Source organism: Coccinella septempunctata, chromosome 7 (genome assembly GCF_907165205.1).
Source record: "Coccinella septempunctata chromosome 7, icCocSept1.1, whole genome shotgun sequence".
In the NCBI taxonomy this organism is placed as follows: domain Eukaryota; kingdom Metazoa; phylum Arthropoda; class Insecta; order Coleoptera; family Coccinellidae; genus Coccinella; species Coccinella septempunctata.
This window is the reverse complement of record NC_058195.1, coordinates 23,126,702-23,144,028: the sequence shown is the minus strand read 5'-3', so window position 1 is coordinate 23,144,028 and position 17,327 is coordinate 23,126,702. Positions and strand designations below refer to the sequence as shown.

The 17,327-nt window shown below is 37.1% G+C and overlaps 1 protein-coding gene across 1 annotated transcript in view; it reads left to right on the top strand.

The window, feature by feature from the left end:
• LOC123316425 (dynein axonemal heavy chain 3) overlaps positions 1–17,327 on the top strand; it is a 2,043,583-nt gene that overhangs the window by 1,948,732 nt on the left and 77,524 nt on the right. Inside the window, exons 52-53 of the mRNA XM_044902499.1 lie at positions 4,944–5,132; positions 13,562–13,770. Of these exons, the coding sequence (XP_044758434.1) occupies positions 4,944–5,132; positions 13,562–13,770 (398 nt within the window). The remainder of the gene's footprint in view (positions 1–4,943; positions 5,133–13,561; positions 13,771–17,327) is intronic.

The window sequence follows — 17,327 nt, the reverse complement described above, 5'->3', positions numbered from 1 at the left end:
AAGACCAATAACCGCCCTAAATGCGGACCAGTATTGTCAGCTCCTTGAAACAAGTTTGACAGCTCTCTAGAATGCACAGGAAGAGGAGGTGGATATTGAAGAAATGAACAGTCAAATAGTTGCAGCCACATTGGGAGCGTTGTCAGACAAGTAGATGCCAGAAAGTGCAAACATTAAGCGGTAGCACTGTGCAACTGATGGAAAAAGGGAAAGACTTGGAAAATAAGCACTCAACAAATGCGGGACAATTGAAGTAGTTGAATAAGGAAATATCCAAAGTCCATCAGGAGAGATATGAGACGACATAAAACGGAAGAAATATCCAGGGCAATAGGAGAGAATGGAGGGACAAGGGAAGCGACTTTCACATGGAAGGAAACAAATTGAAAAAATATTAGATGAGAATGGACAACAAATAACAAATCGAACAGAAATTTTGAAAGGAAATTCTATGAGAAATTGTATAAAAGTGATGAGACCTTACATAAAACCAATGCATGCCTGAGAAATAGAACAACACCAGAAAAATGGCAGAATGCTCTTGTCGTATTGATACATAAATTATTATTATTATTTATATGATTTTCACAAAATGAGTTTTCAAACAACTACACCTGTTTAGACCTCACAATATCATCTTGGGGTGAGCGTACCAAAAACGTGAAATACCAGGTGGCATAAAAGCTTCTTTCAGCTTTCTTTAAAATTGATGTGGCCGATACTTAATGAACATCCATAATTGAACATGAAACAGACTATTGGTACGCCTATTTGAAGATGATATTGGCTATTTATCCAATGAGGTGCTGAGCATTCGGAATTCATTTTCCTGTTATAGCTTCTGCTATAACAAAAAGTTCTTCCATAATTTTAATAATCTCAGCGAATATTCTGCACATCCCCTTTCTATATAAATTTGTTTGCAATATATTCTGTTATCCTCAATTATTGTTATTCTGTCGAATGTTCTTTCCTGAATCCAAATTGCTCAGTAGATTCAGTGATTCAGGTTTGTATTTTTTCCTGAAAGCGTATCAGCAGTCCGCTATTATTCTACTTTTACTAATTTTCTGAGAGCCGATAGAAGACTTATGAGTCTCTAGTTTTGTGGGAATTTCCTTTCTCTTCCAGCTTTGTTGAACACTGTCTCTGACTTCGGCAGTTTTATGCATCTTGGTGTGATGTTCTGTTCTCATTACTCCATACATTATGTTCGTTAAGGCTTCAACCGGCATGAAGCTAGCAGCGAAAATGTAGCAGCCAGTTTCCGAATATACCCGAACGACCAGTGGCGTCGTGAAAATATATTCCCGTGTCGTTATTTTCGAGAAGAAATATTTTCTCTCAATGGATGTGAACTGCAAGAACCAAGATTCCTTCTGTTACACGGTATATAGAAATTCTTGTAGATACTTACTTAAGGAAGTGATTTGGTATTCGTTGGCATCTGGAAAAGCATGAAGGACATAATCGGACTTCAATGAAACAATAGCTATTTATGTAACAAGTACATAAATTAGGTCCTTATGGACGAGTCCAAAAGTTTATGGCAGAGCGAGCAAAGCGAGCGAGGCCAATAACTTGGGCAAGTCCATAAAGCCTAATTATGTACGAGTTGCATACAAAGCTTTATGTTCGACTGCAATGCAGAAATTGTAATCTCCAAAATGGCTTATTACTGAAAAACATTTAATGTGCTTTTGATTTTCTTACCTTAGTAACCAGCGACCTTAGCAACCTTAGTAAAGACAGTTGTTTACTTCCTTAATTCTGTGACAAATGTCATAATAATCCAAAAAATGGATAGTGCTGGAGAGGAAAACGTAGAAAATTTAGCCGTAAGCGACAAAGAATCTTTCTTACCCACTAAATCTAAAAGTGCTTATGAAAATATGTATGCGGCCTATAACAAGTGGTGTAAAACGAAGGAAATTGTGAAATCAACAGAAGACAGTATTCTGGCTTATTCAATAGTAAATTGGAAGCTCACAAAAGTTCTTCGCTATGGATTACGTAGATGAATCGGAAAGTACTAAAATTGCCACCAGAATATTGGGCCAGGAAGTGGTTGATCAAGAGTTTTACAGATCGAAAACTGTGCTTCCACTTCGAGCTCGACTTCCTCAGGCATGCATTTTTATGATAACAAAGAATGTGTTTTTAATATTCACTACCACACTAATGCTTAGAATAGTTATTCATAATTTTGTTTTAAGGTTGAAGTTCAATTCTTCTTCCTCGAATAAAGTGTTATTCGCATCTAGTATATTTACTTGACAGAATGATAGTGACAGTTGAGTCCAATAAAGTGGTGTCCAATAAAGTAGTCAATTATGGACACTAAACGAATTCATAAATGAAGTGTTTATGATGAGGTCGAACATAAAATATATTTATATTGAATAGTCGGACGAGGAGGAGCCAGCATCAAAGTTACCTGATGAATTACTAATAAGTGGTGTATTATACGGTTAGAAGGAAAATCCCTTCGGTGTCGTCGAAGAAGGTTGAACAAAAACCTTGAGGTACTTAAAAATCATTTGGTATATGAGGACGACGAGAAGCCAGCTTTAAACTCACATGATAAATTACTCTTATAATGAGTAATATATGGTATGAAGGAAAATCTCTTCGGTGCCGTCGAAGTGGGTGAAACTACCCCCGGAAGTACTCAAAAATTATTTCCAATATGAAGACGAAGAGAAGCCAGCTTCAAACTCACATGATAAATTACTCTAATAATGAGTAGTATAAGATATGAAGGAAAATCTCTTCCGTGCCGTCGAAGTGGGTGAAACTACCCCCTAAAATACCCAAAAATTATTTTCAATATGGAGGCCACGAGAAGCCAGCTTCAAACTCACATAATAAATTACTCTTATAATGAGCAATATATTGTATGAAAGAAAATCTCTTCGGTGCCGTCGAAGTGGATGAAACTACCCCTTAAAATACTCGAAAATTATTTTCAATATGAAGGTGACGAGAAGCCAGCTTCAAACTCACATGATAAATTATTCATATAATGAGTAATATATGGTATGAAGGAAAATCTCTTCGGTGCCGTCGAAGTGGGTGAAACTACCCCCTAAAATACTCAATAATTATTTCCAATATGAAGGCGACGAGAAGCCAGCTTCAAACTAACATGATAAATTACTCTTAAAATGAGTAATATATGGTATGAAAGAAAATCTTTTCGGTGCCGACGAAGTGGGTGAAACTACCCCCAAAAATTATTTTCAACCTGAAGACGACGAGAAGCCAGCTTCAAAGTCACACGATGAATTTTACTCTTATAATGAGTAGTATATGGTATCAAGGAAAATCTCTCCGGTGCCATCGAAAAGGGTGAAACTGCCCACTAAAATACCCAAAAATTATTTTAAATATGAAGGCGACGAGAAGCCCCTTTCAAACTCACATGATGAATTTCTCATATAATGAGTAATATATTGTATGAAGAAAAATCTCTTCGGTGCCGTCGAAGGGGTGGTGAATGTGAGTTTGAAGCTGGCTTCTCGTCGCCTTCATATTGAAAATAATTTTCGAGTTTTTTCGGGGTTAGTTTCACCCACTTCGACGGCATAGAAGAGATTTTCCTTTACACCTTATATTTCCCATTAACAGAGTAATTTATCATGTTAGTTTGAAGCTGGCTTCTCATCGCCTTCATATTGGAAATAATTTTTGAGTATTTTCGGGGATAGTCTCATCCACTTCGACGGCCCCGAAGAGATTTTCCTTCACACCATATATTCCCCATTACCAGAGTTATTTATCATGTGAGTTTGAAGTTTTCTTCTCGTCGCCTTCATATTGAAAATAAATTTTGAGTATTTTAGGAGGTAGTTTCTCCCACTTTGGCGGCACCGAAGAGATATTCCTTCACAACATATATTTTCCATTACCAGAGTAATTTATCATGTGAGTTTGAAGCTGGCTTCTCGTCGCCTTCATATTGAAAATAATTTTTGAGTATTTTCGGCGGTAGTTTCACCTACTTCGACGGCACCGAAGAGATTTTACTTTGCAACATATATTCCTCATTATAAGCATAATTTTTAATATTAGTTTTAAGCTGGCTTCTCGTCGCCTTCATATTGAAAATACTTTTTGAGTTATTTTCGGTGGTAGTTTCACCTACTTCGACGGCACCGAAGGGATTTGCCTTTACAACATATATTCCTCATTAGAAGGATAATACTTCATGTTAGTTTGAAGCTGGTTTCTCGGCGCCTTCATATAGATAATAATTTTTGCGTACTTTCGGGGGTAGTTTCACCCACTTCGACGGCACCGAAAGGATTTTCCTTCTAACCATATTTTTCCCCTTTTATTAGTAATTCATCAGGTAATTTTGATGCTGGTTTCTACTCGTCCTCCTATTTAATATAAATATATTTTATTTCATTGAACTCCGATTATGTTCTTCATGTGTTTCCAGATGCCAACGAATACCAAATCACTTCCTCAAGTAAGTATCTACAAGAATTTCTATATATCTTGTAACAGGAGGAATCTTGGTTCTCTCAGTTCACATCCATTGAAAGAAAATATTTCTTCTCGAAAATAACGACACAGGAATATATTCTTACGACGCCACTGGTCGTTCGGGTATATTCGGAAACTGGCTGCTACATTTTGGCTGCTAGCTGCACGCCGGTAAGGCTTCAATGTTTTCTCTTGTCGATGTTGTTTGTAAGAATAATTCATACTCATCAGAAATTTTTGCAATTTTTCTCTGTTCAAAAATGATTTTATTTTGACTAATGATTTTTTCTATCTATAATTATTGTAGTCTATTTTGGTCTGTTATCGAAAAACCAAAATATCATACAACCAAATGTATCCTTTTTGTGGTGATTTTTTTATTCATCAAAAAAATGGTAAGCTTAAGAACTTCAGAATATTATCTTATAATGTTCATTTTTATATTCAAGCTTCTCAGTGGAGTTCTGTTGACGCAAACACAACTGATAGCTGGCGGTGCTGGGGAAGATACACAAGGTGCTATTATCGACCTAGCTAACGACATCTTGGGAAAAATTCCACCACAGTTCGATATCATAGATGTCAGCGAAAAATATCCAGTAATGTACACTAATTCTATGAACACAGTTCTGAGACAGGTAAATATGTTTCGATACTGTTATTTTTTTTAGTAATAGTAGTTCGATAACAACTGTATTCATCTGACTATGAATCCGGGGCCAGAGAAAATTTTTTAGTTCAAACGGCCATCATTCCCTTCTGGGAAGTTTTTTTCATGGAACTCTGTTGTAATGAGGGAATAACTTTTAGGTAAAAAAACTCCAAATGAAAGCGAACTTCAAAAACTCCTCTCTCATATCACTTGAGAATTCGCTCGAGAAGAAAACATTTCTCAATGTGATTCTTTGACGAAAAACTCATCCTCGATACTGATGAACATAAACCTAACACACCTTTCTGAAATTAGAATTATTTATTATATTCATGAAAAGCAAGCGGCTTGAAAAAAAACAAACTCATAGTGATAAAGATAGGTATACATAGTTGGAAAGAAAACATAATATCTTTTAACTTCTTCTAAACTCTATGAGCCAGCCTAAGTTTTGTCGTATCATGCCACAATCTAACTAATGTTTTACTCTTCTTCAAAACTCATCTGCCTTGTGATTTAAATTAAATCAACTTGAGCCGATCCCAGGTTCCACCGATTCAACTTACTTTTTACTTATTGAACTTTCCTGTATAGTCCTGCTATTTGACTGCCTCTTTCCTCTATGGTATTGCCATCTGCCGATGAAATTAGCAGAGTTATTAAGTTAATACCTCTTAGTCTTAGTAACTCTCCATAAGTGTTTGCCCCAAATAAATTGGCCGCCTTGCTTTGTGTGGTTCCATAAGCAAAATCAAAGTGTTCAGGTTTCGAATTTCCTTCACATCAGGCTTCTCAGCTTAACTCCAAGAAACAATTCATTTTCAGATATCGATTGAAATTTATTTTGGGAGGATTTTGCATCTCTTCATAAACTTTTTAGGGTTTTCACTCCCAATCTCTGAAACAAAATCAATTAAAAATGAAATCAACGATTTGCTCCTGCGTGAATTCTTGCACTAATTTGTGTGTTGACAATTAATGTCAGACAAAAAACGACAATTAAGAAGATTTTCAAAAGTAGATTTTTTCGTCTGATGAAGGAGTCTGATATAGACTCCGAAACGTTACAAAGAATTATAATTTCAACGTTATTTATTTTGAGTTCATTGTCAGGCAACAATTTTTTCTAGTTAATTTGCTCCTGACAAATTAGTGCAAGAATTCACGCAGGAGCAAATCGTTGATTTCATTTTTAATTGATTTTGTTTCAGAGATTGGGAGTGAAAACCCTAAAAAGTTTATGAAGAAATTCATTTTCAGGTTCTCCAGACGGATGAATATTCGATAATCTAAATAAATGACCATTTCCATTTGACCTCAGTTTCTATAACCGGATATCATTTGACTCTACCTACGCCGGCGCCGGTCTCTCTATTTTCTGGCTATGTATTTCCTTAGCCTAGTTGAACACACACCGATTTTGGACGGCCGATTTTATATCGGTCGTCCAAATTCCAATAGTAAACCACGTGTGGGAACGGGACCTGGCACACATGCCGACCGGTGAACGGTGCCGGTGCAATACCGTGATGTAGTGGCGTACGTGACTAAGTATACGTTTGTACAAGCATCGATTGTTTACCATTGAACTCAAGAGAGAGTTCTTCCCTGGGTTCGATGTTGTTTTCCGACCATATCAGTCGAATTCGTTTGGCTGATCGTTTGTCCCGTAAAAATCCGGTGAGTGTGCTCGCAACTGCTACCGATAAAATATTGACCGATTTTATTCCGGGCCGTCCAAAATCGGTGTGTGTGCAACTAGGCGTAGCAGTTGCGAGCACACTCACCGGATTTTTACGGGACAAACGATCAGCCGAGCGAATTCGACTGATATGGTCGGAAAACAACATCGAAGTCAGGGAAGTACTCTCTCTTGAGTTCAATGGTAAACAATCGATGCTTGTACAAACGTATACTTAGTCACGTACGCCACTACATCCCGGTATTGCCGGTATTGAACGGTTGCTCACCGGCATTTTACCGGCACCGATCAGTGGTCGGCGTGTGTGCCAGGTCCCGTTCTCACACGTCATAAAAGTTAAACATTCATGCAAATCACCATTTATAACTAGTACAAACTTTCAGCACTGATGAAATAGATTAACATAACCATTTGCCGTTCTAAACTGAGGTATAAACTACGTTCTGGCCAAATTTGTGACAGACTTTTCGTACTCTGGCCGCTCCTTACGGTTGCTCGGGCGCCAGTGGGGCAATCAGTCAAACCCCACGTCTCTCACAGAATCCCCAAAGAATTGGAGAGCCCGGGTAGACTTGAGTATCAGTGGAGAAGGGTATCGATGAAGACTAAGGCGGTAGCGTCTTCTAAGTGTCTGCTTTTCAACGGTCTTTAGGCATCAGAAAGAGTACTTACCTCTTCTAACTAAACTCTTAGATGAAACTGATTCAAGAAATAGACTCTCACTGGCAAAATAATTGGCAGCAAAAATAAATATTCAACTATTTATTTCTATTAACATAAACTGTACACAAAAGAAGATATACGGATACACTAAATCGTGGACGTCAACGGCTGTGTCTGGTCGGCGCAGGACGGCTGGCAAAGTTTCATTTCAGGAAAATGGACGGTTTCGGAAATATACGGTAGTAAGTCAAGTCTCAACTAAACTAAGTGTAAAGAAATATGTACGGTTTCGGAGAAATATACGGAAGTAAGTCAAGTCTCAATTGAACTAAGTGCAAAGAAACATGCACGGTTTCGGAAAAATATACGGAAGTAAGTCAAGTTTCAATTAAACTAAGTGCAAAGAAACATGCACGGTTTCGGAAAAATATACGGAAGTAAGTCAAGTTTCAATTAAACTAAGTGTAAAGAAACATGCACTGTTTCGGAAAAATATTTCAACTAAGGCAAAACATAATTGAATGAAAAGTACGAACGGTTTTAAAAATAATAAACGGAATTCAGTCAGGTCAAAATTTAAAAACACCAGTTCACCGGGGTTCGCCCTCTATCTCTGTCTCGGTGGTTTGTCTATGATCAGGTGTCCTTCGGTCTCTCGCTCTCTCTCTCGGTGACCTCAAGACACTAAAGACGGCCGACTGTCAAACAGCGGCCACAGAGTCCGGCGGTGAGGGTATTCGACGGTTATGTAATCCCAACTCTATGCTCGGCGAATCTAACCTATAACTATAATTCAAACGGTTGGATATCGGGATGAAACGGTCAACTATTCAAGAATCGGAAAAGTCAGGGGGGCCCAACGTCCTCCTGGGACCCAAATGGCACCCTACGGTAACGGAAAGCTATATACAGCAGGAAATGGTTAGCTCACGGTTTTCAGCCAAGCTCAAGTCTAGAGAGAATATTATTCCATAAAGGTGCAATGAAACGGTAATAATTTCAAAAATCACTTGACTTAGATTTCCCTTTTTGTCTCGTAAGTACGGTTTTCACTTTCCACACACCTCACTCGTTCGACTCTCAACAAAGATTGTCTCTTTTTTCTCTTCACCTTCCAGGGCCGCGAAGAAATATCCCCTCTCTACTCAGAAAAACTCTCCCCCCTATGGGAAACTCACCAATCCATTGGAGCAAAATGATACGGTTATTCAATGGGCCCAGAAAAAGACAGAGGTAACGGATGAGGAGGAAAGTAGAAAAAGTTATGAGAACTTTATCAGAGCAAACAAAAAATGGTAGAACGGAAAGAATTATTGAAATAAATTATTTCTGAAAACATAAGAGATACGGTCTTTCCTACTAACAGAGACTGACCGGTGGAAAGCTATGAACTAACAATTATCGGTAAGGCTCCTTTCAATCTAACACACAACTATTGTTATCGGTACACCCCCTATGACAGTATTTCGGTTTTCTTCAAAAATATTTCGGTTATCAGGCATTATTATGCAAGTATCGGTGGAAAAATTTAATTTTTTGTGGCGGAGCAAAATCTGGTTCATCACACCCCCCTCTGCAGTGTGCAAGAAAAATAAAACGGAGTTTTATTTTTCTTCTAACCCTCCTGGGGTTTCAGTGTAATTTGCGGTGGCAGCCTGTGAACAGACCAAAGTTGCGGGGTTATTGAACTCGGAACTATTTTCTGATATTGTGATCTAGTTAGCGGTACGTTGATGGTGGAAACGGTTAGCGCTTCCACCATTTTGGTTGGTGAAATAAAAGATATTTTTTTTCGGAACGGTATTTAATTCAACGGGATTTAATTCGGTGATATTTTACGGTACTCTTAATCTATTTTCACCTTCTTCTTCGGTGGGGTCGGCAACGGTGTGGACGGCGACGGTTCGGACGGTATCGGTATAGGCGTCGGTGCAGGCGTCGGTTCAGGCGTCGGTGCAGGCGTCGGTGCAGGCGTCGGTGCAGGCGTCGGTCCGGCGGGCCTCAACCGGAGATCCGGGAGTACGGCCTCTGCCCCGCTTCCTGAGGATCCGCTCCGGCTCGGGGTTCCTCGCTGGCTGACGGGGGTTAAGGGGGGTCTTCGGCCACGGCCGGTGGTTCGGGCACAGCAATCCCGTGATAGAACACCCACGCAACCACACCTAGAGCAGAATTTCAGTCGCTCCCCTCTGCAGTGCTCTCTTCGGTGGCCTTCGTTGCCACACCGCCAGCAGCTTCGGGGGCCCAACCCCAGGTATACCTGGAATCCACCGGTCCCCACGGTCCTGGTGGCTGGCGGTTCAGTGCTGGTCCCGGCGTCTCTCTTTCTTTCCGGCGGCACCTCCCATACTTTACAGGATCGGACGTCGCTATAATAATTTTGTATCCTTGTTGCTTGTTGGTTGTCCGACTTCTTGATCGTGCGTCGTAATGCTTCGAGTGATTGGAATCTGTTTTCTAGAAATTCTAGAATGTCCGGTAGTTCTTGAGCGTCCTTGTGAGTTATAGTGGCTTGTTCGTAGAGTTTTCGGGATTCGTTGTCCAACTTCTTTAGCAGCATGTGCGCAATTATCTTGGTACCCAATTGTTCCGCTGTGATTCCCATATTTTCTATGGCTCTGAGATTTTCCTGCACGGTGTCATGAAGTCTCTTGAGTGACCCACCGAATGCTTGTTGCAAGCATGGTAGATTTAAGATGTTGTCAGCGTATTTGTTGAAAAGAAGTCTATTGTTATTGTATCTTTTCTTTATCAATTCCCATGCTATATGGTTATTCCTTTCAGATACTTCAAGACGTTGAATAAGCTTTGCGGCCTCACCCCTGGTTTGGCTTTTCAGGTACTTCATTCTTTCAGCGTCCCCTAGTTCATGATTGTCGTGTATGGTTTGTGTGAAAATGTCTCTGAACGTAATCCAAGTTTCGTGGTCTCCGTTGAAGATTGGAATACTGATCTTTGGTAGATTTATCGAAAGTGTCTTAGTTTGGGATGGATTACCCAATGGTGAAGTGGTGATTATATCTTCTATGATATCGTGGTATTGTGATTGGAATTCCTCGTAGACTTCACTCTTCACGTACTTTGTGACTTCTTCCTTATTGTCGGCTAATAGTTGTTCGTGAAGTGCTTCTATGTCTCTCCATATTCTTGATAAAGGGTATAGCCGGGTTTATATGGAAAATCTGCCCCCGCGCCTTTTTCGATTTAAACACAGGGGATCGATTTGACATTGAACAAAAATAATTCACCCCGATTTTCAGCTGTTTATCTCTAACGGTTTCCGAATTTTTCGAAAAAAACTGTTTTTTCAATTAAATTTTTTTTTTCGACTAAAATTCAAAATTGGTTGATGGTGATTTTTTTTATCGTTTTCAGTAGTAAGAGTAATAAGGAAGACATTTCATTATGACTCTCAGTTGAAAATCCTATTTTTGAGAGCAGATATAAAATAATAATATATTTTTTTTTTATGTTACTTAAAAGTGTCAACCACGAAACTTTGTCAGAAAATGTCTTTCGTAGTTATCTAACCTCAAGAAATTTTTCATTTTTTTTGAAGTGGTGGAGCATAATAGAAAAAAACAAAAACTATTTTTTTTTTTCAAAATACTATGTTTCATGCATAGAAACACTTATGATGCTAACAAAATATGTAGAAAACTATTCTTCAGCTGAGAATACATAATTCATTTAATAATAAAAATGTAATATAATACCAAATCCATTTATTTCATTGAACAAAATTACATAAAACATTTTTTATTATTATATAATAATTAATAAACAAAATTATGTTAATTTGATATCGAAGTTTGAGAAAAAAAAGTAAACAGCGGGAAAAGCTTTTCTCCACTGAGAGATGCTCATTATCTCATTAGATCAGCCCACCAATGTCTTTGTAATCTTCTTGGTAGCGTATTTGGTATTAATGGGGTATACTGTTTGGGTGGTCTTCCAGCCTTTAGTGGAGATCATTCTCAATATTTTTGATTGTCCTCTCTATATTATAATATTTCCTTTTTTATGTGGTGAAGGTCGTGGAAATATAATTATTTAACGACAATTTTTGATGGGACTTTATTCTTGTAGAAAAATGCCCACAGGTGAACTACTATTGGACAATGTTCTGTCTTTCAATTCTACGGTAAGACTGACGCCAGTGCCCTGTCCAACAAACAACCAGTCTGCGCCTGACATGCGCAACATACCAAGGGCGATTTACAATCTCATGAGAAATCATGGCCTCGGCTCGCTGAGAAAGGGCCACTGTTGGACATGCTACAAAATTCTTGATTTGGTCGTTCATTCCCAGCCAATACAAGGAATTACTCGCGACTGAAATTGATTTTGAAATTCCTTGATGTCCTACATGCAATTTTGTCAATATTTGTTTTCTATGACTATGCAGTATAATTACTTTCTGAGCTTTATACAGCAAACCATCTGTACAAGAAATGAAACTACCGGTAACTTTCAACGAACTAAAACTGTATTCAACTAATATCTGACCGTGCATTTCTATACAAGAGAATACTAACAATAAGATCACTTTAATACACATTTTAACACACTGCCTTGAGATACATTTTCATCCCGACAAGAACAAAAATGTTCAGTATTTCCAAGTTGCTTCATAAATTTGAAATGCTTCTGACAACCTAAACTTTTTGTAAGTATATCTGCTGGCATTTCATTTGTACTTATGCAGTTAAGTGCTACAAACTCATTTCCAATAGCATTTCTCATAAAGTGATATTTTGCATTATGTGCCCAATTTTTTGACAATTTCTGAGCACTATGGTTATCATTGAATAAGAGATTAATTTCTACAGTTAATTTCAGACAAAAAATTTCATATATAAACATTTCGACGAAGAAATTTCTCTTTTCGATGGAGTGAAAATTCACTTCGTTACAGCACTCGCCAGCACTTCGCTACTATTTTCTAGATATCGATAAAAAATGCTGATTTTTCCGCGCTGCCCGAAATATTTGATTTTCGGTTTTTTCACCACTAACGAATATTTTTCAATTTAAACCTCAGCACTCGCCAGCACTTAGCTACCATTTTCATTGGAAATATTCTCTTCCTGAAGGCCAACTTGTTAGACCTGATGAACGATAGTGAAAAGTACCTACATATAATGTTAAAGTAGACGAAGAACACAAAAAGGTATTCTTATTCTTTTCTACCTGTCAACCCTTGTAGGGGCAGCCCACATTGACATAACTGCTCTGCTACTGGAGAATGCGGCGAACTTTTAAGGATACGTCACAAAAAATACTTTGTATTCTTCGGAAAACCCGAAACTAGTCGGAATTGTTTTGAAAAGTGGTTTTTAATTCAATAAACTATTAGCCATCCTATAAATAAGTCATCATTATTTATAGTAACGATGGCCTAATTAATGAACCTCGTTACAACAACTAAATCGAATTTCCGATATTTATTTAGTTTTGCTAATCTATAGTTTCTCCGTTATATTATTCAATAAATGTATCATACAAATACTAAGGTATATTTGGATGTATGTAGAAAAAAGAATTATAACAGAAATTCTTTTTCAATTATAAGAGGAATAATCAGTTTCTTGTGTCTTCTATGAAAACTGACAAATGTGAGTCACGTGGTTTCTTAATTAGGCCATCAATAATATGAATATTATTAATCAATTCCGTCTCTTACATTATCTGTATCGTTTACGATAATGGAGACTCGAGAAGGATACAGCGGCGGCCAGATCTGGTTGGTGACTATCCATGCCCTGAGTGTGGAAGGATCTACAGGTCACGGTTGAGTCTCTTCAGTCACAGGAGGGAACACAGTCGCAATAAGCCCTAAGAAATAACAAGCCTGATCGCAGCTTAAATTTTTTTGTCTTTTTGTAGATTTATTCCCGGTAACGGAATATAGTAATGAATGAATCAATCGTTGCACAGCTCCGTCTGTGTAATTCCACAGAGGTGATTCCACGGCCTCGAGCTAATGCATAATAACGTTGTTTCGAATCGAAGTTTTTCATACAACTATAATTGATCAATTTTTTTTCAAGGAACTCATAAGGTTCAATAGACTCATTGATGTTGTGGAAAGAACATTGAGAGATATGGTGAAGGCTGTCAAGGGTTTAGTTGTCATGTCATCCGAATTGGAAGAGGTAACGAATTCACTGATGATCGGCAAGGTACCAGACGCCTGGGCATCTAAAAGTTATCCCAGCCTGAAACCATTGGGCTCTTACGTTACAGACTTGTTGCTCAGGTAAATATTCAATTTTATGGAATTGTGGAAGGAGGGAATAAAACAATGCACTTTCAATTTGCCCGTAACTCATAACCTTTCTTATGCTTTATTCGATTATCCACAGCCGATGTCGATAATTCCTGAAGCGACTATACAAGGTCTTCATAGAATATATATATATATATATATATATATATATATATATATTCTATGAAGACCTTGTATATATATATATATATATAAGTTTCAACATTAATAGTCTATGATTATATATTCAGTTTATTAGTTAAGGGTATAACGACTAATTTGATGGGAGAATTTTTAAGTCAAACTCTTCATTCTATGCCAAGCTTTCGAATATTTATTTTATTCTTCATCAGGGCTTCTGAAATACAAACATATACATAAATTTCACAATTCATTTTTGTTTCCTTTCCAAACTCACTGAATATGAGGTTATATAATATAGGAGTTCTCCAAAGCTTCAAACATTTGGTCTTTAAACATAAAATCAATTTTACTGGACATCACCGAGTTACCGAACAAATATTTTTTGATTATTTACTTATTGTGTCAATTTAGTATTTCTATATGACACTTGACATCTAACCATCGACTGGACCATCGAAAAATATGGAGTTTCTTTCTGATTTTTCTAACAGGTACTTATATATGATACTTAATTTGTTTGTGTCTGTTTTTTTATTGATGGCATTTCCTTATTTATTTATCTCTATCATTTCTAATATAATTCTTTTTTGGTAATTTTTTTCTATCCTCAATACTTTCACATCCTGGAAATTAATTTCGTGATTTGAATTGAAAGCATGTGTTGCTAACGCACATCTCTCATGATGTTTTGTTATATCTGATTTATGTAACGCTAGCCTGCTTTTCAACCACTGAGATGTTTGTCCGATATATCTTCCTTCACAGTTTTCACACTCAATTTCATAAACAACATTGCTTTTCAATAAATTTGGTATTGGGTCTTTTAGTCTCTTGTACAAATTTCCTACTGTTTTCTGGTTATATACAGCTATCTTTACATTTTCTTCATGAAATATTCTTTTTAATTTTTGTGTCAATCCGTTTATGTTTGGATAGGATATAGCTTCTCTCTGGTTTAAAATACTGGAACTAGCAATCTGCACTCAACTAGTAGAATACCTTGTAAAAGAAAAGATCCTTTTACCCACACAACATGGTTATGTAAGAGGTAGATCAACTCAGACAGCAGTGTTTGAGTTCATTTCAGGAATCCTTAATGCCTTGGAGGATTCTAATATAACAGTGGGTCTAATGCTGGATCTATCAAAGGCATTCGATAATCTGTCCCACGACCTTATTCTCCATAAACTTTCTGCATATGGTATAAACAAGCTAGACTGGTTTCAATCATATTTAGCAAACCGCAGGCAGAGAGTGGTGATCTCTCAGAACGGAAAAACAACAGTTTCGGAAGAAGAACTCACAGAGTTCCGCAGGGTAGCATATTGGGCCCTATCATTTTCATCATTTTTCTAAATGACTTAAGTACCATATTCGATGAAACCATGGTTAGGACAGTGAATTATGCAGATGACACAAACTTCACTGTATTGGACAAGCACGATTTAGAGTTGAGTTTACCATTTCACGCTCAACTCTAACTCTAAATCGTGCTAGCCAGTGGTTTGAAGCAAACGGTTTGTGCATGAATTCTGAAAAAACAAGTGCCATCCTATTCAGGACAGCTCATTCCGGTCCCCAAGTGCCCACCAGCATTTCACTGTCTAACTCCACATTAGAACTGACTAAATCTTGTCGCTTCCTAGGCCTCACTATTGAGGTAACCCTTGATTGGGGAGAGCATATTTCCAACCTTTGCAATCAACTGGGTATCATCTGATACACTTTGGGAGTCCTCAATAAATATCTGGACATAACCTCACTGAGAACAATATACCAGGCAGTGTTTAGGTATGGCATCATGTTCTATGGTAGTTCATACAACCTACATAGAGTGCTGAAAATGAAGAAGAGAGCCTTCAGAATGATCTGTAGGATGAGGAGGACGGAATCATGCAGGGGAGTCTTCAGAAGGAATGGTCTTTTGACTGCTCCTGCTGTACACATCCAAGAAAGCCTGATATTTACATTCAAGAACTAGCACTACTTCGAAGAGAAAACAGTAAGTAATTACAATACGAGGACAACTGCACTAAAATATCCAAGACACAGATTAAGCCTCACTGAAAAGGGACCTGAATATAGATATATTCGTTATTACAATAAGATAGCTCACAAACTAAGAGGAGAATGGACTCTACAACAGTTCAAGAAATTCATCATCAAACTCCTACTTGAAATCGAACCCTACAGTGTGGAAGACTTTATGGAACACAGACTATAAAGCAGAAAATGACCCTGTTTCACTTCAAGTGTTCAATGTCATGTGTACACTTTACCTGAAATAAAGCACATTATTTATTTATTTATTTATTTATTTATTTATTTATTTAAATTTTTTAGTGATGTATCATAAAGAAAATTACAAATTATATCGAAACAAGTAAGATTTCATGAAGAATTATCCAAAACAGATTTGCATTTTTCGATAGATCATACAGGATGTAAGGGAAAAAATAAACAAAATTGAAGTCTTTTGAAGGCCTCGAGTTAACATATTTTGAAATTGCAACCATATTTTTGTCAAGACATGATGAATCTACAAAATGAAGGTAATAATATAGATACATACTCGGATACATATGATTGATTGGTAATTCCCAAAAGCTATGATGAACAGCGGACACATGATGGACGCATGATGAAAGGAGAAAGACAAAAGTTAATTTAAGTATTTTCGCATGAAGTTTTATTATTCAAAATAAATGATGATTCTTACAATTAACAAATCAGGTGCAATTAAAATTTTTGTTTTGGTCTTCGAAAATAACACATATTGATTAAACTTCTACTATCCAAAATGAATAGGTACATAGATAAAATGTATCTATATACAGGATATCTGTAAAAAAATGCGAAGGACTAAGGGAGATGATTCCTTAATGAAAATAAGCGGGGCTAGTTCCTATAAATTTTTTTCCATATAGACAGCTCTTTCAAGATGCAGCCTTGGAAGGCGATGACGAGTCTACAGTTTTTAATTTTTTTTTACAGGTTCTGAAAAACACTGAGTCATAAAACTATACATATTATGAAGCACTGAGTAGATTGGTACCAGTTTCAACTTCGGCAAGCTCGCAGTTTAAGCGGTAACTTGCTATCGATTTTTTTAATGTGTCTCTCCCTTAAATTCAAAAATTTCTGTGAAAATGTTGAAATTTGAGTTATTATGCTATTGTCATAGAAGTATACGAAACTATCAGGTCAGGGGATCCAAGGTTTCGGGCCGATTCACATGAAAAAAAAAACATAATAAAATGAATTTCGTGAATACCGAGTCTGAAAACCACTATTCTCCGCTATGAAAATTTAATATTATTCCAATAATATACCGAGTTAATTAATGCTACGTTGCTATTACTATAAGGCCTGGTTGTTCAGTTCAGGATAAGGCCGAGATTTAA